General features: G+C 44.8%; 1 protein-coding gene across 1 annotated transcript in view; it reads right to left on the bottom strand.

Annotated features, from left to right (window-relative positions):
- LOC144945454 (active breakpoint cluster region-related protein-like) overlaps positions 1 to 23326 on the bottom strand; it is a 119250-nt gene that overhangs the window by 18158 nt on the left and 77766 nt on the right. Inside the window, exons 16-18 of the mRNA XM_078873970.1 lie at positions 15230 to 15278; positions 13965 to 14257; positions 4576 to 4635 (exon numbers count right to left, since the gene is read on the bottom strand). Of these exons, the coding sequence (XP_078730096.1) occupies positions 4576 to 4635; positions 13965 to 14257; positions 15230 to 15278 (402 nt within the window). The remainder of the gene's footprint in view (positions 1 to 4575; positions 4636 to 13964; positions 14258 to 15229; positions 15279 to 23326) is intronic.

Raw genomic sequence — 23326 nt, 5'->3', positions numbered from 1 at the left:
GGAGGTCAAGAAGTGATAGTATAGAGGTTTTATGTACTATGAGACCTCCTTTAGGTGTCAAAGGTGTCAGTTTTTGTACCAATTGAAAGGGTAAAAACCTATTACTATAGGTTTTATGTAGGCATGGGGGTCAGGTTAGACTAATTTAAGTTGGAGCCTATCCGTTTTCTAAAGTTTTTATTCATTTTGGCAGCTTGTGTGTTTTTAACGCTAACACGGTTTGAAAGTTCAACGAAGCACCTGGTGCCGTGGTCCACGAGTTTTGCTTTTGCGTCGATCCCCAATGCCACAGCTCATTCTGAGTTCTAGGTGAGTAGTTCCGGTCAAAAAGGGAGCTCGGAGGACGCGGGGGGGGGGGGGTTGAAGGTTTTTTCTTTCACACCAGTTGTGCTACCGCTGTCATGTAACGAGACTTCACATTCCATTCGTAAATCTTTACACAGCGGTGCAACCCTATGTTTTAGTGAACGGGCCCACGAAAATGTACCTCGCAAAACTACTTCACTGAACCATTCCAGCGGCATTTAAATCCATACATTGGTCAAATGTATCTCTTTTATTCTCAGAGCTGGAATTCAGCCAAATCGAGTGAAAAACCCCGATATAATTCGATGGCTTTTTCACAGCCATTGCTCGCCAGGCTGAGTCCACCAGCCCAGGTTCCCAAGTATAACCTTTGAGAACCTGGATTAATCACGGGTGACTGAAACCTGGGTTTGAACCCAGGATGTCAGCGACACCGGCTCAGCACTCTGACCCCTGAGTGACCTGGCCACCTGAAGCAATCACGGGGGGGGGGGGGGCAGCTGGGAAAACCAGGCTCTTCGGGGTCAACCAGGTGCTAGCATGGGGCCTTTGCAAAAAAAAAAATCGTGAGATATATTTAAGTCTGTCTTGAAAACCCTCCTCTTTAGACTGCCCATTTATCCTGCAAGCTCTGTTTATTTCCTGCTTTCCAGACATGGCACGCTGGCGATGGGAACGAGGCGATACTGACGACACTGCAGCCAGGTGGTTCATGCTCGATGTGTACCATGGTGTCGGGAGTTCAACGCGAGGCACACGTGTATTTATACAACGCGGACGTACGCCGTGCCACCACAGTGTCGAGATGTTAACTCCCTCGCCTTGCATACAGGAGGTGGTGGGTTCGATCCCGACCCTAACGTCTGTATATTTGGAGTTTGCATGTTCTCCCTGTGTTCGCATGAATTTTTCTCTGGGTCCTCCGGTTTTTCTCTTGCAAATGAGGCTACATCCTGGTCTCTTAAGAGTTCTCACTTCGTTAAACAAAATTAACTCGAATACCATTGCTGACAAGCGGGCAACTGAACAACTCTGTGGTGGAACCTTTTTCAATCATCAAACAGAATGGTTTAATATAATAAAACAAAACAAAAAAATGCGATGTTACGTTCCATGATTATTCATGTTAGGGAAGAGCCTGAAAGACTCTTCCTTTTTTGCACGGAATAGTCAGTATTTGTAATTTGTTTATGCGATCTATCCCAAAATAAACCCCCAGCATAACAGCGAACGGTCTAACCTATCACCTCAGATGGAGTGCTCTTGCCAATTACGCCTGGCAAGCCAGCAGCATACTTTTAACAAGCCTGACTGCTGACGGGTTCCAAAAGGTCAAAACCATTTCAGAGTTTCCTTACTTAAAACAAACCTCGCCGATTCATAATATTGGGTCTGGGGAGCAAATAAATACGCCAATGGACTAAACATATTTGTTTTATTCATACGTGGGAGGCACAGGCCAGAATCCTGTTCTACGCATGCATTTACCCAATCGCTTGGACAAGAGAAGCTCTCCAATTCCCGCTTGTGAAATGAAAGCGGCGAGAAGTGGGCGACCTCGTCCGATGTTTACCGCTTTCAAAACGGCTTCCTTTGCGCGCCGAGTCAAAGGTGCAATGAATCCAATTTACATCCATCACTATCTGTTTGTCAGCCCTCTTTACGGTGAGCATGGCGACTGGCAGCCAGGGGCGTAAACTCGCACATCAGCTCACTGCACCGTGAAAGAGGGGATTATATTCGGAACGCGATGAAATTATGCGCCGGCTACGATAATTAACCTCAAAGCAACGAAGTAACTTCCAGCTTACGTGCGCAGAAAATCGCTCTCGCAAAAAAGGATGGCCTTGAATAATTAAGGTGACATTGTAAGTTTTCCGAATACAGTACAAGCTGCACACAAGTACACCGTTGGGAGCAAGACCCAGCATCCTTGCACGGAGAGTGCGCTTGCATCAAAAGTCGTCTTTTTCCTTGCTCGCACCAGGGTAATGCGAGCATGATTTGCTCGCATCAGATCTGTGCTTATAAAGGAGGTGTGCTTAAATCAAGCTTCTTTCCGTGATAATTTACAGACCTTTGTCAATCCACTGCTGGATTACAGTAAATTTAGCTGTGACGGTCCCACCTGATGACGGAGACTTGTGTTGCCTCCGAAACGTCGTGATGTATAATTTTATTTCTATTATTATTTCTATTATTTAAATTTTAAATTTGTACCTACGTGACTTTACCGAAAAAACCTAACAGTATGAATCCTTGCAGTCACGAAAGCTTCAAATCTAGAATTAGGCCTCGCCATATACCGTGTCAGTCACATGGGTTGGTTTGATCATACTTCACCACGCCGGTCAGTGCGGTTAAGAAATCATCGATGCTTCTCGTGGGCCAGAAATCAAACTCAGGTGGCGGAGTTCAATAGCGCAGCGTGCTAACTGCTGCGCTACCGCTCCACCCTGTAAATAGTAGAAGTATATTCTTGGTTCTTTCAGTAAAGTCACGTAGAAGGGAAATAATAAAATAATATTAATATAAAACAATACAAATTCTCACGACGTTTCGACTGCAACACAAGCAATCATCATCAGGTGTGAAATCCACAGAAAGAAAATTTGAAAAAATAATAATTATTTCCCTTCTCCGTGACTTTACCGAAAGAACCAAGAATATGAATCCCTGCAGTCACGAAAGCTTTAAATCAAGATTTTTAGTAGAAGTATGTTTGTACGTAGCCAACCGTGCGAATCAGGTGACGGTATAGTACAGTAATGAGGCGAGCTGGAACACGTGTGACAGAACGTCCACCAAAGAGATGGAGTGAAGAAATCGGCACATGTGCAGGTGCTGGTGATGGCATCGATAAGACTTAATCCAGCAGTGGATTGAACATGCCTGCTGATGATAATACGAGGAGCCACGCTCGGGCACCATGCTGATGAGTGAGATTTCCAAATGGATTCTTTGTTCTCGCAACTTGGCGTTGACAGGGCCCGGGAAACACCAATTTTAGTTTTTTGTAACTAACGATAACAGCAGTGCCTGTTACAACAGTGCAGTTGTTAACATGCCGCATTGTCTTATCGCAACGCATGTGTTCATATGACACGGTACTTAAAAAAAAAACATATTCGTGAACAACACTGCGGCCATACAAATGTGAGTATATATAATAGGCGTCATTTCGGGTCAATGGCCCTTCTTCGTTACACATATGGAGTGGTTAAGAGTTGAGAGACTGTTTATCGTATGACAGTGCAGTTGTTAGTATGGAACACGTGGAGAGCAAAGTACTGCTGCTTCGTAGAGCCACTGCACATGTTAAACCGCATTATTCATGGCAAGCTCTAAGAGTGCAGGCATGTGTTTCTCATTCACCTCCGACTTATTTCGGTATCTACAGAAAACATCGTTTCTATAAATGAACTTTCACTGCCGCCGACAAAGTCAGCCTGCATTCCCACGCGCAAAATAGTGCCGGGGTGCAACTCATCTCCGCTCGCGGTCGAGTCGGCCGGTGTAAACTCCACAATCCTATGGCAGGGAGCTGTTCCTCAGGAGGACAACCACCGTAGTCTCTCCTTGCAAGCAGTGGGATTTAATTTATTTACCCTGGAGGGATGATGGGCTGAGTTGACCGCCTCCGCTTGGATTTGAACCCATGGACCTTACAAATGAAGGCCGCATCGCCATCCGGCTAAATTGGTTTGTGACGTTATTTGCTCCCGTTTTTCCCAATGCTATTCGTGGTGTGCTTGGGCATCACGTCCTAAGACATAAAATCCATTTGAAAATCTCGGAGCAGTGCAACCCTGTGTAACCAAAAATGGCTGTGCAGGATATTTTCACAGAACCTCTTCAGCAAAGAACTATTCAAGTGGTCCTATTTCTTTCATCTCTATATAGATTGAGATTGGCGTACGTTGAGCGACACGCAAAGCAATGCTTAACTGTTCAAACCTGGAAATTGGTCACATTCAGTGAAACACCACAGCTTAATGTTGGCTTTTTTTGTGCAGCCTCTGGTGAGTGTTTCCACCATCGAGTCGCTGCTACACACGTATGCCCGGTTTAAATCGCAGGTGACTAAAGCCCCGAATAAAACCCAGGACCTCAGCCATGCTGGCTCAGAACTCTGACCTCCGAGCTACCTGGCCAATTGCAAATAATGTTGCGGCAGTTGCTAATGAAATCACGGCCAGCAGAACCGACGTGCAAGCCTCCCATGTGTTTCCTCTGGCTCTGAGCCGGGGGTCGTAAAGACCGACTGACCTCGTTCATGGATATGACCGTCTCCTGCCAGTCCTTTTCTGGGACGCCCTTGGGATCCAGCTGTGGAGACACAAGATAACAACCGCAATCAGGAGCGGTCCCTCCGGGGCACCGTTTAAAAATAAATGTAAATTATGAGCTGCACATGCTGCTGCCATTGTTCGGATCAGCCGCCTTTAAAAGTCTTGCAGTCACGAAAGCTTCAAATCAAGATTGACATTGCACCATATCACAACAGTTCACAGAGTTACGCTTTCATTGAATAGATCTTTGTCGATTTAATTTCTTTAAAACGCCATTTTACCTAATTATACTTCAATTTGCGATGCGTGTCGCTGTCAAACCGCGAGATGAAGACGTTTTGATGCGGAACTTGGACGGAGCAGTGTAACATCAGTGCACGTTAGTGAACGGACTCGTGGATGGTGATATCAGAGAACTACTTTTGAGGTCTATTAAATTGCCTCTCATCCAACATTCAATATCTCATATGCCCTGACGTTCATTACATGGCAGAATAAAAAACAATGCGCAATTATGATAATTGGTTCTTTACCCTTCTATCTGGCAACACAACTGACACCTTTTTACAAGGAGTCATGTTTGCATAGACCGCAATACCTGCAGTCATAATACAAACAAAAAAACATAACTCTGATAATGTGCACTGTCCTTAAAGTTGATTGACTTTAAGGACAGTGCACATTATCAGAGTTATGTTCTTTTGTTTGTATTATGACTGCAGGTATTGCGGTCTATGCAAACATGACTCCTTGTAAAAAGCTGTCAGTTTTGTTGCCAGATAGAAGGGTAAAGAACCAATTATCATATTTTTACTGGCAAATGAGGTTCCCATAGTGAATGCGCAATTATATTTTTTAAATCTTCGGACCAGGAAATATACCGAATAAAATAAAATATAAAACATTTAAATGTTTTTTTTTGGTGCAACCTTTGTTGACCGGGCTGATAAAATTGACTCGCTGTAACCCTTGACATGAATTTCCATCACCGCTGGCTGAAAACCCACATTCATAATTAAAGAATTCGGCATTGCCAGCTCAGTCATCTGACACAAAACCTTAACTCACTGAGCCATTAAGGTGGTAAAATTGCAGGCCTGCGATTGCTCGCTTACGCCCCCGCTGGCAAGAGGGCCTCGTTCTAGAGAGCCCCCTCTCGTCTTCGAAGAGGCGTGAGCACCCACACTTTACCCCACCACACGCGACCCATCCATCGACTGTGGCGCAGTATATCCGTGTATACTGCTGGGTGGACAGAGGCGGTGATGGGGAGGGAGGGGCGATTTGAGAAGCTTGCACCGCTGTTTCAATCGCCACGGCCGGGCGATCGAGTCGAACCGCCAATGTCTGGCTTGCAGGTGCAGTGCGCGAACAAACATACCATCGTGCAGCTTCCCCACACATTTTTTTAATTGAGCATTCATTATTTAAAAGCGATAAATATGGCACCAGAATGCAGATGTGCATGCACATGCGTGCTGCACCATTGTGTTTATTAGATATGTCACATGCGTAAAGGTGGATACTGCAACTGCATATTCACTGCCGCCCAGGCACGGCAGAACATGATTATTTTATTAAAAGGAAACGGATCACGGGTGCAGCTGAATCCAAAGTAAATATTGAAAAGCTGCGAACACAACAGATGGTCACAGTCCCAGGGCTTGCCAAACGCAATTCCCACTTCCAGGGGCCAATAGAAATCCGCGGAAGCCCACCCAAAGTGATTTTCCCGCATTTTTGTTTTTACACATCGGAATGGAAATGAGAATATTAATAATTCGGTTGACATTTAAATTTGGATATGATGAATCAATTTCGTGCTTTTATTTTCACGCCACACACACTGAATGTTGTTTTAATATTAGGTAAGGCCCACTGACCTATTAGTTCTTTTTCAGAGGAGACCTGGCCAAACATGACAGATTTTAGATTTGGCTTACATCATAATCAGATTCGGGAATTATAGTAGCTGCCAAATAATCTAAATGCATGTTTAGAAATGTAAAGATGGACAAAACCGGAGGAACGGGAAAAAAAATCCACGTGACCACCATGAAGAAAGAACACGCAAATGTACGACAGGCATCGTCAAGGGTCCGGGATAGAACTCACAACCTCCAAGCGTACTAGGCGAGGGAGATAACATCTTGCCACAAACATACGCGTGTATCTTCTTGGTTCTTTCGGTAAAGTCACGTAAAACATAATAATATTTTATTATGTTTTATTTTTATTCTTTTATTATTTCCCTTCTACGTGATGACTTTACCGAAAGAACCAAGAAGATGAATCCCTGCAGTCACGAAAGCTTTCAATCGAAAGTCGTAAGAATTATTTTATGATATTTTATTTTTATTACTTTATTAATTCCCTTCTACGTGACTTTACCGAAAGAACCAAGAAGATGAATCCCTGCAGTCACGAAAGCTTTAAATTGAAATTTATACGCGTGTATGTTAGCTGAACTTCTTTCTCCCCGTACGTAGCCAACCGCGCCAATCGGAGGTGCGGTGGAAGGACAACAAGCTAACACACACGAAAAGCAATCCGAAAGAAATGAGCTCTCAATCTAAAAAAAAAGAAATGAGTTTTCAATAGAGAACAAAAATGAGTTTTCCATCTAGATGTGAATAAAGCCCCCACTCCCACGAGAGCGAACCACGTGCTTCTGTGAGAGCCACACGCAGCACAGTAGCGAGCACGCGCGCGCGCGCCTGCGTGCAGACAAAGAGGTGCAGCTGTTGAGGGACAGGGGTGGGCAAAACATAACAGGCGATGGCAGTTTCCCAAATGGCCCACATCCGGTTACGTTAAAGATTCGCCGCGACAAAAAAAACACATTCACGCTGCCGTGTGAGAGACGCGCGTAAACCGGGCGGTGTCACGACCCCTAGGCAATTCATCGTCACGCGTGCAACGAATACGGTGACCCCCCCCCTGTGTAATTCTTTTTTTATCTCTCAGAATTCTTTTAATTGCTTTACAGGGTTGTTATTTTTTTTTAGCTTTGTTTCACAATCATGAAAGATATGTATGCAGGTCAACGGTAGTCTGCGTCTGTGGGGTCGCTATGTCACCATTGCATGCCACTTACAGCCCCGTGCTCTCGATGTAATTCTGTCTCTTTTTAAAGTGCATGGGGGTCTTGTTTGAGTCTCTATGTCCATGTAAGTCAAGCGCAGGGGGGTGGGGGGTTCTTTGAAAGACTATGGATTTCTAGTCTGCAAATATATGGATATCTAAAATCTATGGTAATGTATTGTCTATAGTTCTATGTGTGAATCTATAGGTCGCAGTGTGCGTCTACGAGTCTCTGTATGAATCTATGGATCTCAGTTGCACGTCTATGGGTCTCAGTGCGAGTCTATGGGTCACAATCACGAGTATTTAATGACGATCCTAGATTTATGAAATTATATCGAGATTATTTTGCATAATCCTGGAAGCAGTCTAGCTGCCCCCTGGATGGTGGCTTTAATAATCTAAAAAAGGGTCTCCAAATAAGTCTGCAATCCAACCGAGCGTTCTGCCCATACATTATTCAGCAATAAAAAAGTAGGTCAAATATAAAATGCGCTCCCACTCAAACAGAAAGGAGGGAGAAAAAGATTCACGGGAATATTAATAAATAACAAGGCTCTTACTTCCTTGATTTATTATTCCAGGGATATGTTTTTTCTGCACGTTTAATTACCTTTATTTTTTCATTCCGTAAAAAGTGCAGTGATCTCAAGAGGTTATCTCTCATCTGTTTTAGCATAAGAGCGGTGTTGGGGGGCGGGGGATTGATTTACCAATGTGTAAATGTGAACAATCAGTGTAACACGACATATTTGGGAAAGAAGGAATGCAATAATGTATTATTACCGGGTCATATAACATCAAAAGAATTCCCCCCCAGCGCCCGGCCCGCTTCCCAAAAGTACAACATCGCACCGCACTTAACCTCGCACGCAACCATGCCATCACTACCGTTTCAGAAACGTTTACAGTCGTAGATTTCATTTTTTTGTCGACCAAGTCCATCGCGGTTTGCGCCATCGCGAGACCAAAGAATCCGTTCGGATTTTTCGCGGAGCAATGCAACCCTTCGTGGTGTAAAGAGGACATCCCACGGAAGCAGATATCAGAAAACTACCTCCGAGCCTTTCAAGCGACGTCTGGTCCACAGAGTAAAGTACTTTAGCACCTGCTGTGCCACATGAGAGAGTCATGTTTGTCTCATGACAGTCAACCAGATATTTTATTCTCAGAGCTGGCATTTAGCCCAAAAGTGCAAAACTACATTTCATGAGATGGGTTTTTTTTTGGTGCAGTCATTGGTGACCGAGGTGAGATAAAAAAAAACCTCACTGCACACAAGAAGCCGGTTTAATTGTAGGGAGGTGAAAACCCTGGATTCCAACCCAGGATCTCAGCTCTGCCAGATCAGCGCTCTGATCTCTTAAACCACCTGGCCACCTTTTGTAAAACTTTGATTTTAATCGGGTTTGATTTGAGGATTGTGTGTTACCATGTTGTGGTTTTTTTTCCCATTGACTTGAGGCGTGGCTGTAATGGCTGCGGTTCAGAAACTTCATTAGGCAAATCTGCAAAAACCCGCACATGTCCGATTTTATCGTGATAGTGCCCCAAGGACACATTACCAGGGACCACTCGTAATTGCCAATCAGTGTCACATCGCAAATAAAGGCCTCAATTTCCTACATAACGACCAGCAGTATATCTTCCGCCCTAATGCCTTTTTAACGAATGTATAATCGTCCGCAATGTTACAAAACAATTGAGTAACAAACAATTAGACGGTAGCAACTCGCAGAACAATGGAGCGCCTCTTTCAGTTTTGACGTGGCGCTGCCCTTGTGTAATAGTGAGCACACTGGACTTGCAAGCGAGGGAGTTGCCGGTTCGATTTTGATTTCCCGGCGTGGCAGTTAAAACAATGGCACAAGTTTCTTAAATACCCCCCCCCCACGCACCCACCCCCGCCCACCATCGCCTCCGTCCACCCAGAAAAATATTTTTTTAAATGTGCTCAGCACAGTTAGTCGATGGGCAGGTCACGTGTGTGGGTACTGCCACCCTCTTCCAAGGCCCTTCCAAGGCGTCTGGCCAGTGTGGGAAGTGGAGGCCAAAAAGAAGTGCCTCTAATAGAGGCCCTTCAGCCACAGAGGTGGCAGAAGAAACTTCCCAAGCTTGAAGGGGAGCAATCCCAATGCAAAGCCTTATAAATAGGGCCTCAGCATCAACAAAAGATATTCTTTGGGTCTTTCGGTAAACAAAAGAAAAGAATGTATATTCTCTGGCAAATATAAAAAATACCACTTTTGAGGGTCTCAAGGAGAAGAAAGCAACCGCCCCCCATCAGCCCCCAGCCCCCACCACCCAACCCTTGGATCAGCCACCATTCTGCCAGCAGTGACACGAGCAAACGATTGCAGGGCTGCACCTTTAACTGTTTATGGGTCAGTGATGGCGGAATATATCACACAACTGCGAACATGGCCTGGGCGGCTATAAACAGAAAAGCGGACAGAGAGACAGAGAGAGATTTATTCGCATGTGTTTTTGCCAAATCCGGATTATGTAACTTTCTAATTGAGGATAAGAGCCCCAGGTCTGGATTAGAGGCCTTCCTCGCTGCAGCCCACTTCTCACTACATTGAAAACGTTCAATAACCCCTGGAGCCATGAGCGATGCTGTCTGCTGCAGATGAGCGTGTGGATGTATATCTGGGTGCGCGTCCAACGATTGGCCCAAGTTGATTGTTGACAGTTGGTTGCAGCGAGTTGATCATTGCGAGTCGTCCGACTTTTTTTCGAGTTCACCAGCCTCGTATGGCATCGATGGTGCCGGAGCGGGGGCGGGGGGGGGGGTGAGCCCCCCCTATGCTGAAGGCTTAGCACCCCCCTTCTATATTCAAATATTCGAGATTGCGTGCATGCATAGGCGTCGAGATATACAACAGAAAAAACGATAGGCGAAAGCATTCTGATTAGTATTCTTGGGTTTTTTCGGTAAAGTCACGTAGGTAAAAAATTAAAATTAATCTCGAGAAGCTGTGCTCGTTGTCTGTTAAACACTCTAACAGATAGGTGTAATTCCTCTCCGTAGAGGGTATTAATTCTAGATTTTAAACTTTCGTGACTGCAAGGATTCATATTCTTGGGTTTTTTCGGTAAAGTCACGTAGGTAAAATTCTGATTCGCGTTTAACGATGGCTGTGTCATTCCACTGCCCACCCCCCCTTCCCCCCCTTGGAAACAAGGCCATGTGAACTAGAAGTCAACGGAAGTGAAGAGCACAAAAAATGGAACATATGGTGTGAGAACATTTTATTCCACTGTAAAAAAAAAACTGTGAGCATTATGGGTATTTTCGGAGTTCATGAGTTAGTGAGCGCGATAAAATGTCACGGAAATACTAGCTGGAGTATTTGTGCAATGTACTCCTCAAAACAAGCGACTTATCCGAACATCCCAATGCAGGGCCCTCCAGGAAAAAAACTAAAAATCTTGAGACAATGGGGCTTTTAGAGACTAATAAATCATAATAACTATTCAAATCAGTTGTGTATTGGGGCAGCGGGTTCATTCCCCATCTTTCTCTCCCCTTGCTTTTCATAACCGGTTTAGTTTTATGTTCACAGTGTCTATGTGCGTCACAACGTGATGTAACTGGGCCCCCGCACATTGGCTCAATAAAAAAACATATTTAAAAAAATAATTTGCGTACTGGTTAGCACACTTAACTATTCGATTCACAAAGAGTCGCCGGTGCAATCTCCCCAGCACGGAAGGTAGGTTTCTTTAAAAGTCCACGTGCCCCCAAATCTCTAGCCATCGAGCAGTCCTAGATGCGCACACCACAGTTGGTGGCGTGACGGAGTAAAGTAGCGGTAACCGCCACCCCTCCCAAGACGTCTGGTCAGCATGGAAGAGTAGGTCAACACACGCTCTCTCTAGATCTCTCTCTAAGCGGAGGCCCTTCTGCAAAGTGGCATTAGCAGGAAATTGCAGAACTGCGCCTTTACCTTCCCTCCTCCTCACCCACCACCACCCACCCCCCACTACCTTTTATATCGTATTATTATAATTGTTAATATTATCACTACAATAACAACAGTGAAACAACTTCCGACCAAACGGTCGCCCACATAATTCTTGAAATTCGCAAAGCGATTGCTTCGGCCGCCAACTAATCCCCGGGACTTACCAAAACGTGAGCAGATCGAGTGTGCGTGCGTTTGTGTGTGCGCACGCTCGCGAGAGAGACAGAGAGAGAGCGAGCCGCTGTTGACTCCTGGATTATCCCCCGTGTCTCGCCCTCACCAGCTGCGCGAGCCGGAGCGAGCCGGCCCCCCTTAATCAGTTTAGCGCGAGATTCGCACGACCCCGCAATCGCAGCAGCTGCAAGCCGTAAATGCAGAAGCAGCAGCAGCGCTACAATGTATGTATATTGTACTTCTTTCGCACCGCACGTAGCCAACCGTGCCAATCGGAAGTGCGGGGGAAGGACAACAAACTGAACATAAAAGAGCAGTTCTGAAATAAATTAGTTTTCAATTTAGATGATTTAAAAGTGCACAACTTCAGTGGCTTCCTAATATCGGAAGGAAGAGCGTCCCTGACGGCCAGAGAAGCACGTCTGAAAGCGCGCGATGAAGTGACCGTCTTTGTTCGAGGGTTAGCCAAATGCTTCTGCGAGGATGACCGGAGTTCGCGTGATGATTTATGCTCCTTGTTGCAGTGGCGAGATGTTAACTACCTCGCCTGGTATACAGGAGATCGTGAGTTCGATCCCGACCTTGATGCCTGTATATTTGGAGTTTGCATGTTCTCCCCATGGTCACGTGGATTTTTCTCTGGGTTTTCCTTATTCTTCAACATCATCTATTGAGAGTATTTGCCGGCTTTAAAATTCTATGTGATAATCCACTTCGTTGAGTTATCATTTGTGTCCAGGTCGCTTCTGAAAAAGAGCTATATAGCTCAGTGTGCGCCTTACCTGGTAAAATAAAAATAGCTTAACAGTTTTAGTTTTTTTTTATGATTTAAAAGGGATTCTTTACGAAACCGCATATTTTTCATATGGTTTCGTCACGCACGCCGCATCCTGCGTTTTAATCCACGAAGGCACGGGTTAAGAGAGATAAAAACCGCTCCAAAGCAGATGTGCGTTGCTGAGGCATAAAGGAACGCTTTACGAAACACGCTCGCATTACGCAAACAGATTATATATATGTACACGTGCTATTGACACGCAATTGGTTAACAGCAAGAAAAGTGAACACGCTTGAATGCTGCGTCGAATCGTCAATAGATTGTTGACGATTGTGCAAAAATTATATCCTTAATTGTACGGTAATAGGTTACATGTGTATGGCAAGATCAGAAAAAGATTCAACAATATGGCTGAGATGGGGAAACGAGTAAAAAAGTTATCGCGATTGTCAATCGCGGCAATTCATCCACAACGCTGGGAGTGAATTATTTACGCGTCAAATTTTTCCTACTCTTGTGCCACTCATTCCCCCCTCTGTTTAAGCCAACTAATTCACATCGCGTCCCATGGTGTAAAATGCAGCCTTCAACTCTCTCGTGTCTCTTCATTAATGTGCTATGGAGAAGGACCATTGCCTGAAACGTCACCTAACACTGGGGCTGCGTTAGTCACAACTGCGTTGAGTTTTGTTGTTTTGTTACTTGTCCTCGGCCACCAATGCCAATGCAGCAGCATCACCAAATAATCTCCTCGGCAGCGTGCATTTTCTCCACTCTCTCAAAGGACTCTCGTCCGCTTAGAGAACGTTAACGTCGTTAACGGTTTCATCCCCACGGGCACCAATGTCATCGTCATCATTGTTATCATCGTTATCATCGTTATCGCACTGCTCGCGAGTTCAATGAGCCAAACGCTCCGATGCAGAAACCCCCTGAAAAAGTCTCGAGCCACGGCCAGGATTTTCTTGTGTAAATAATATCAGCCATTATTGTCGTCATGATTAATATCGCGCTCAATTGTGAGTATATGATTGACATTACTGAATCCTCGTTGTCATAAACAATTTTTACTTGATGTTGAGGCCCACACAAGTACTGTATAAAACACTTACAACTACTAGGTAGGTTTTTGCAGTTGTGTTCCCTGATGTGCTGTTCTCAGATTTTACCGCTTACCAAACAACAACAAATAACAAAAAACAAGTTTAAATTACAATAGAGGACACTACAAAACTTTACAAACTTTTGCATCTCACCAAAAACATTTATTTACGTAAAAAAAAAGTCAATCATAATTACAGCGGCTTTTTCGTTGTTTTCCTATTGCGAGCTGAGGCGCGGGTGAAACGAAAATCAAACCTTATGGCCGAGGATTTTGGTGCGGAGGTCCCGCCAGAGCCTGGCTCCGCTGCGCACCGCCTTCCCACGCTCTTTGGCCTCGGCCACGGGCGAGGAGGAGACACGTGGGGCAATGGGCCCAGAGTCCGGCACGGAGCAGTCTCCCATCAGCACGCCCGTCATCATCGCTCGGCTGACCACGGCGACCCGAGGAGCCCCGAGCAAACCCAAGCAGCCCGGAGCAGACCCTAGCAGCCCGCTTGCGAGCAAGCGATTTCTTCCTCGCAATTCTTTTTTCTCTTGCAGCGAAAGCTCTGCGATTTTTCCGATTTTTTTATTTTTTTATCGACGCTCCGGGGTAGAAGGGAACTAAGGTCTCAAAAATTTGCCAAGCAGCAAGCAACGAACTACACTGTTGGAAGGTCAAATGGGTAAAAACGAACAAATATGCTACTTGAATAGAGCAATGTTTAGTCAGGGATTGCTTAAGAGCGTGAAACTGCGACTAAATTAAAGAAAATAAAAAAGAATGTTATTCTCCTACAATTTAAAAACGTAAAAATTCCTATGTGCCGCATTTATATATTTTGCGAATGGCTACACGAAGCCGACTGGAACCGAGAATGATATCTGTATCCGGATCACACTGAACAATCTGTCGGGAATAATCTACCAAGGCTTGTGCTTTTGACGTTAGAACAGCCTCAGCATTGTTCACATTGCGTGCCAAGGCAATCGATTATTTTAACGACCCTAATTATCCCAAATCTAATCAGGTCGACAACCAAAATATATTATGCCGGAAAGCGAGTAGACGAACAAAAATCTTCCAGAAAATAAACACGCACAAAAAAGAAAGCCACGTTTTCTTCGCACGCAAAAATTCAATCTTCCGACGAGCGTCGTTCAACCCGCTTCCCTCGAACGAAAAACGCTAAAATATCTGTCTTCGGCAATGAAAAAAAATTCAGAGTACATCACACGGGCATCTGGAGATCTGACGCAGGTTTCACGGAAAGCATTATCGCGCCTCAAAACCGGGCCGCTCTGCTGGGAAGTCCTCTCGCGCATGTGCGTCCACCGTAATGTGAAACAGCCAGTGTCTTTGACTGGGTTGGGTTGGTGGGAGTGTAAGAGGCGGCTAAACGATGGTGGGGTGGGGCAATGGAGGGGGGGGGGGATAGTCAGGCTGCTGAGCTGTGTTGAGTCACAACGTCACCCAGTGGCCAAGCCGATGCCGTCACAATGCCCCTACCCAACCCTGCGTGGCTGCCACCGCCACCAACCATAGCTGCCGCCGCTGAAGCTGCTCGCAGGTCTGTGGCAAGGTAGTCGCTACACGGGCATCACCGGAAACAAGTATAGGGCGAGCAGGGCCATTTACCGGACCTTCAGTCGACGCCGGGTGCGGTAAACGCCCGTCAGCTTGTGCCAATTCGAGCTTCAAGAAGATTGTTTTGCAAGGGGGGTTAAACACGAGGTGGCCAAAAGCTGGTTGTTTTTTGCCACGGCTCAGGTTTTCCCCAAATCCAACACGCAGCCCCGCGCACATTCGTTCTTGCACTTTGTCATCAACTTTACGTGAATCGGAATATGTATTTATACTGGAGGAATCAGATGAGTTATAAAACAATTTTTTCTCATATATCCAGCGTGACAGAGAGGGGCCGACAAAAGTTCTCGACAGGAACAAATGCATCCGGTTCGTGAAAAACATGCACTATAGACATTTATTGTTGTCATGAATCTACTGCTGGATGGAGCCCTCCCACACGCTCTCTTGTTCACGGGAGCTGTCTGACCGTACTTCGCCCATTAAATACTTCCGAGCGTTGCAAGGAGAATCCACGCACGTGCGTGATTTTTCTTCCTTATTCCCCGGGTGGGTGGGGGGAGTTGAGACTTACAAGCAATCGAGAACTCTGGTTCAGCGAGACGATGCCGCGTACACACAAACATACGCTCGCGCAGCCTCCAGCCGGCTCGGGTGAAGAGTGGCGGGTTTTAATGCGGCTGCAAAACGTCCACAGATGAACCACTCGTGCCAGGGTTGTTTGGCGATCGTGTCCACACAGGGCGCGTCACACGAAAACGCAAGAGTGATGAAACGTGCCCCTGCAGCACTCCCATACCCCATCCCTCTAGAATTGCTTACAACAGCACCGAGCTGACATGAATCACATTTGTATTGATCATGGTCAGTTATCATTAACCACTGTCTATCCACTGCTGGAGGAGCTCGTGCTCACTCCTCATTGCAGGCCCACAAATAGTTTTTGTTTAATGAGCAATATCAACAATAACACCTCTTGATATGCAAATTATTTTGTCAAGGCGCTCCCCCCCCCAACCCAGCTTAAAAAAGACGCTCCAAGCCTGGGGTTGTCATTCAGACTCTGTCTTCTCGACAGACCTGTTCTTCACCTGAGGACGGCTGCTTGCGTTGTAGCCGAAACGTCGTGAGAATTATTTTATTATGTTTTATTTGTATTATTTTATTATTTCCATTCTACGTGACTTTACCGAAACAACCAAGAAGATAACATATTTTATTCTCTTGTGATAATACAGTGCATAGCAATCATCCCCCCCCCTACTAGCAGACTCGTGTATGCACAGGACAATTGTGTGATCAATCGAGTTTGCTGTTTATGTAACAAAAACAAAAGTGTAAAATTACAAAAGTAAAAGATTTTAGCTTGGCATAGTTAAACCTAACCCAAGGATTCCTGAATACTAATTTATATATGTTGTACAAATATTATGGATATCATGTCACAAGACAAAAAAGCTATTTGGAATTCTCGTATATAAGCAGTGCAAATCCCCGTGTTAGACAATGGCTCAAAGAAGTGGACACCACAGAACAACTACGGAGATCTTTTCAAGTGACCTCTGATTTACTAAGTAGGGGCAGCACTTTAAATTTTTCGAGCTGAAAGGCTGGAAAAATAAGTTCCGATTTTTTTTAATACAATGAGTGTTTTTTTTCTCTGCAGTACTTGGTGAAACGTTACACTTTACTAAAATGTTATCCATTTTCTAATTACTTCTCCGTAGCCAAAGAGGGATGTCGGATCGGGAGGGAGGGGCAAGAGGGCATGGAATGGAAGGACTCCAGCCCACAGAACCACGCAGCTCTTAAAACGTTGGTAAACGAGCGATAAGTCCTGCTGGGAAATTCTTGGAACAGCCCAGCACCGCTCTCGTCTGCTTTCCAGCAGCCGTGAGAACGACGCATCCGAAGCCTCGTTTGCTCTTGAGACTGCAGAGGGTTAGCACCGGGGCAAACGGAAGTTCCATATTTAATTTGCAACATTTTCTTTTTTCAACTACGCGGACCGCCCGATCATTCCCCCAACCGGTTGGTAGGACCCAAGTCCGGCTCGTCTCGGCATCGGCCGCCAAAAACATTAACGGTTTGGGTGGTTCTTTGCCTGCAAACACAATATGTGGGCCACAGAGAAGGCTTCTAAAATACATTTTCTCCCTTGCTCCTATCCAGCACCCCCCACTCCCTTCCCCACCCCAGCCAGCCAGCCAGCCGCACTACGGACTGTCAGGACATGTAGAAGTTGAAAATGATCTTCCAGGCTAAATATTCGTGCACGGCCGAAGTGGATGGGTTGATGAAGCGTTGCGAGAGGGGAGAAAGGGGGTGGAGGTGGGCCCCGTTTGGTTATTCGCCTCGTTACAAAATTCACGGAGCAGAAATGTCCAAATTATTTTGCACAAAAACTGAGTTTTTGTTTTTATTACGGTCAAGGTGCAGCCCTGCGATGTCTTGCTCACACCACTGCTGGCAGAGGAGTCTCTACCAGAGGAGTCTCTACCAGAGGAGTCTCCACCAGAGGAGTCTCCACCAGAGGAGTCTCCACCAAAGGAGCCTCCACCAGAGGGAGTTCAAGAAAGCCCCTCCATTCGAGTACCCACGCTTTACCCCACCACCTGAGACATGTTGGTGGGAGTACCCACGCTTTACCCCACCATACGAGAGCTGACGATGGACCGACTCGGGTGCACTCATGTACACTGCCGGTTGGACAGAGGCGGGGACGGAGAGGGATTTAAGAAACTTGCACCAATTTGGAACCTCTGGATTGCGAATCCAGTGCCGCTAACCATGACACCACGGCGGTGTCATGATACAATTCACAAAAAAAAAATACTGCAGCATGTCAGAACATTTTTTTTTCACGTAAATGTTCGTATAACTCGAGCTATTCAGAACAAAAAAAACGTGTTTTTTAAATAATTTTTGGTAAATTGGCATGAAGCTTGAAAAAGTATCAAAACAAACAGCAAGCTAATGTAGACGTTCTGGTTTGACGATGACTAGTCTGTCTGAGCGACGCCGTGAACCCAGACCTGGAAACAGGAAATGGTCCAGGTCCTCAACGCACCCCTAACGCCCACGGTCTAGTTCAAGAAACCTGAGTCAGGGTTTTATGAGACGGGAAAAGTTTAAGGGGGTGACTCATTATAACCAACACGAATGACCGCAAAGGGTCAAAGACCAATGTAAAAGTAAGATTGTCTTGATTTTTAGGTTATACCATACCTCACATGCAGTATGCATCTCACGGTGCCAGAATAGAGGTGGCATTTGGGATAATTACTCCAAAAGGAAGTGACTACAGACAAAATACAATGCACTGCAGACAACACACTCTGAACGAGAATAAACAACACTCAAAAGATCAATTGCAACTGAAGACCGCTCGCTTTTTTGTCCACTTCATTTGAGTTATTTATACGCCGTCTAAAATAAACGTCTTAATTATTTGTCTGAAATTAATTAATTTTCGGTCAATTCATGAATTGTCCCCCAGTAAGCTGCTTCCACACAACTCCGATGCCAGAACACCGCCATGCCCACTATGAAACCTCCTTTGTCAGTGGCAAAATATAGTAATAGGTTTTTACCCTATCAACTGGTACAAAAACTGCTTACCCCGAGCTCTCAATACTCTGATAGTGCGCTGTTTTTGAGTTGTACGCCTTTTGGCGTCATCTGGTCCAACACCAATGGAGACTAGGCTCTAAGAAAAGCTGTCTCGGGTGTGGACCAATCAACTTCAAGGACAATGCATATCATTAACATTATCAGAGTTGTATCTTTTTGTTTGCATTTTGACTGCTTGTGTTGTGGTTATTGCAAACATGATCCCTTGTATAAAGGTGTCAGTTTTTGTACCAGTTAAAAGGGAAAAAACCTATTACTACACCGCCATGCCCGTTCAGTGAAGACGTGTCCACTCTCACGTTTCAAACAATCCATGACTCACGGAGCCAACCAGCAAAGCGAGTGGCAAGACTGGTACCGCGAGGTGACTGATTGCACAATGGATTTTACAACCACACCGTCAGTGTGCCAGCGTCTCGAGATAACATTGTGCTCACACGTGCTGTTAAATTAATTCATTTTTTAAAAAACGACATCACACCGCGTAGGCAAACAGACGCGTGGCTAAGCTATGTGGCAATACGTTTCTAAAAAGAATTTCATCACTACAATGACACTGTCTCGTATTCAAATAAAACAAAGCAGATCTTATTTCAATAACCGTGCTCACGAAAGAAGGAAAACAAGAACACAATAAATGAAGAAATGTAAAACTATAAAATTCTCACGACGTTTCGACTGCAACACAAGCAATCATCATCAGATTGCTTGTGTTGCAGTCAAAACGTCGTGAGAATTTGATAGGGTTATATATTTATTTTATTGTTTCCCTTCTACGTGACTTTACCGAAAGAACCAAGAATATGAATCCCTGCAGTCACGAAAGCTTTAAATCAAAATGTAATATTTATGTTTATTATTATTATTAAATTTGTTTACCCAGAAAAGCCTCACTCGGTCTGGACCTTGAATCCCTGCAGTCACGAAAGCTTTAAATCAAAATGTAATATTTATGTTTATTATTATTATTAAATTTGTTTACCCAGAAAAGCCTCACTCGGTCTGGACCTTGAATCCCTGCAGTCACGAAAGCTTTAAATCAAAATGTAATATTTATGTTTATTATTATTATTAAATTTGTTTACCCAGAAAAGCCTCACTCGGTCTGGACCTTGAATCCCTGCAGTCACGAAAGCTTTAAATCAAAATGTAATATTTATGTTTATTATTATTATTAAATTTGTTTACCCAGAAAAGCCTCACTCGGTCTGGACCTTGAATCCCTGCAGTCACGAAAGCTTTAAATCAAAATGTAATATTTATGTTTATTATTATTATTAAATTTGTTTACCCAGAAAAGCCTCACTCGGTCTGGACCTTGAATCCCTGCAGTCACGAAAGCTTTAAATCAAAATGTAATATTTATGTTTATTATTATTATTAAATTTGTTTACCCAGAAAAGCCTCACTCGGTCTGGACCTTGAATCCCTGCAGTCACGAAAGCTTTAAATCAAAATGTAATATTTATGTTTATTATTATTATTATTAAATTTGTTTACCCAGAAAAGCCTCACTCGGTCTGGACCTTTTTCAGTAAGGTCCAGCGAGATAATGCAGTTGGGGGCGATAATTGTTACGTGTTTGCAATTTAAGAAATTGCAAGTAATTTTTCTTATTTGGCAATTTGAACCGTGGCCTACTCTTTTTTTCCCAACACCGTCACGGGTTCTTTTACGTCCAATGTGAAACAGGCGGCACGCATTGTTATGGTGAACACACCTGCGGCATTAACCACAACCGGCCAGGTGGCTCAGCAAATTGAAAAGGTTGCGAATTCAAACCTTGGCTGGATAATATGTTTACCACTTTTGGTGGGGAATTCAATAGTAGTTGTGCTATGAATGAACGGACTCATCTCAGCCGTAACAAATGCGGAATTTCCACCGATGGCTCAGCTTGTGTAAACAGAAGATGAGCACCAACTTCAATTGCTCATCCATAAGAGGTTTTTTGGGTTAGATCGCGTCAATTTATGATATTGGTCGCGAAAGCCTACGTGTTAAACCTTCAATTGCTCATTAAACTTTTTTTTAATATCAACCAGGGCGGCCGTGGGGCTTGAACCACAAACATCTTCAACACGTGGCAAACACGCCTGGCCGTTTCACAGCACCCGGCGTAATATAATAATAATAATAATCTCATACAGTGGGTGTTCACCGGCTGAAATATAGAAATACTCGGATGTTTATATCCATGTGTTGCTTGGAATGAGGCACATAGGCAACGTTGAAGCGGCTGGAAATCCTATCGTGAAAAAGAATTCCCCAGAGACACATCCTTGACTCTCGCGCTGCTGAAAAGACTGTGAATCAGAGCCTGAGTCGGTATTATATTTTTAGTGCTCAATGAAGGGCTACTATTCGAGTCAGAGGAAAGCGGATGGCCATATCTGGATATTTTTAACGCCCGCATGCCAGCAGATGCTATTTTGACGAGGGCAAGGATTCGGCAATTATAAACCAAACACCCAATCACGCTGCCAAGACGGGAAATTAAAAACCGCTAATGCACTTAGGGCACCTTGATTTTCACTTAGGGATTTTTTTTACCAACGGATTAGGTAAGTTTGAGACCGCTAATGAGAGTCCCATTTTTTTATTATATATATAAGATACATTCTGAAACACAAAATAGAACTTCAGGCATGCTTACATCAGCAGCACATTGACTACGAGCCTCTGGCTAAATCACCCTCAATGCGTTGGCTGCTCGCCAGGCCTCATGAAGATAAGCAGGGATGAGCCTGGCAACTCCTCGGATGTGGAAGCTGCCTGGGGATACCGAGCGAGCCTAAGCTGCAAGGTTCCCAAGAGATGTCACTACAGCAACGAAATGTTGAATCCACCTGTGTGGAGCTTTGAGTGGTAACCCCCTTTTATGTGTGGTAAATTGGGTTTTTTCCAAGTACTCTACTCCAGTTTCCTCCCATATGAAGCTTGAATGTTCATTAATAGAACTGGCCAAAACATCCCAATGTAACGTGAGCCTTCTGAAAAAGAGTCCTTGAGACTCAGTGAGGCTTTCCTGCATACAGGTCTATGCGGATATGATGATAAACGCAGCCCTCAACACGATGGCACGTATTTTCCGATGTCTTTGCATGACAGCAATTGTAACACACAGTTGTGACAATTCGGGATCAAACTGCGGGTGCATTAACCGTGAACGCGCCACCCCACCTGCTTCCGCTGGACGTTAAATAGATTCCCGTGACGTTATTAAAAAAAAAGAGTAGGCCCATGCACGCCAGCGTCATGATCCAAATTCACTAACATGGGTCAATTACTCTCAGATTACTTAATTGGGGAAAACTACAAAGCAACATCTCTGCCTACCCGTAGACAAATGTCCATCGTAGGCTTGTGCTGCGACCACCTTGCACAATAAAGGGGCAGCTGCCACCAAGGGGTCCCCTAGGCGAGACAGCAGCAGGGCTTTGGAATGGTTGAGGTGAGATGTGTGTTATAAGGTGCTTTGATATTCTGGGGCATTTAAGCAAGTAATCTCCATATATATAAAAGGCAAAGTTGTGATTATGTGTGTCTGTTCAAAATGTTTAGCGTACTTCCCGACATGCAACAAACTTGAAATTTGCCATGTGGGTGCTTTCCAGACTGTACACCGTGAAATGTTTTATAAAAATACACTTTTTTGGGGGGGGGAGCTCAATAAAGCATAGATTTTTTGCACGGCAAGTGAGCTGTGACGTCACATCTGTCATGTGACCCGCGCATGTGGAAGCGTAACGCATTGTAGTGTAGTGGTTAGCGCGCCGCGCTACAAACCCGGTGACCCGAGTTTGATTCCTGCTCACGGCCACCACCGGTGACAATTATTGTAACTGGTCCTGGGCCTCCCCTAGGTCGACTCAGCCTCAAACGAGTAACTGGTCTGCTGTGTGGACAAAGGCGGCCGGGCGTGGTGAATCCAAGTCCCGGGCGAAGCCGGGTAGTAAAGCTAGTCTATAATAAAAGATAGTTTTCCTTATTTGATGGCTGATGCTGTGAACACCTTGTGCTGCACGAGAGGAAAGCTTCCACCAGGGGTCCCCTGGGCTAGATGCAGCAGGGCAATGGAATGGCTGATATGGGATGTGTGAAATAAACACTGAGGGATGCTGGGACATTTCAGCGCTCAACAAATACAAATCAGTATTCCTCATTGCTACTATAATAGCCCAGAAATGTGTGTAACGCGCGTGACGTCACTCCACATGCCGCATCCCCCCCCCCCCCCCCCCGTTACACTCACGCGGAAGAAGGTCGAGCGGAAAGATGTTTTTTTTCGCAAAGTCGCTTCAAATATGACGACGTTTCTTTACAGAAAGTTAAAAATAAATCTACGCAGCACAGTGCTACATCCGTACGTGACGTCACTGCAAAAGAGCCCCCCCCTCATTAATATTCATGAGCA

Source organism: Lampetra fluviatilis, chromosome 37, assembly GCF_964198595.1.
Source record: "Lampetra fluviatilis chromosome 37, kcLamFluv1.1, whole genome shotgun sequence".
Lineage (NCBI taxonomy): Eukaryota > Metazoa > Chordata > Hyperoartia > Petromyzontiformes > Petromyzontidae > Lampetra > Lampetra fluviatilis.
This window is presented reverse-complemented; position numbering and strand designations above follow the sequence as displayed.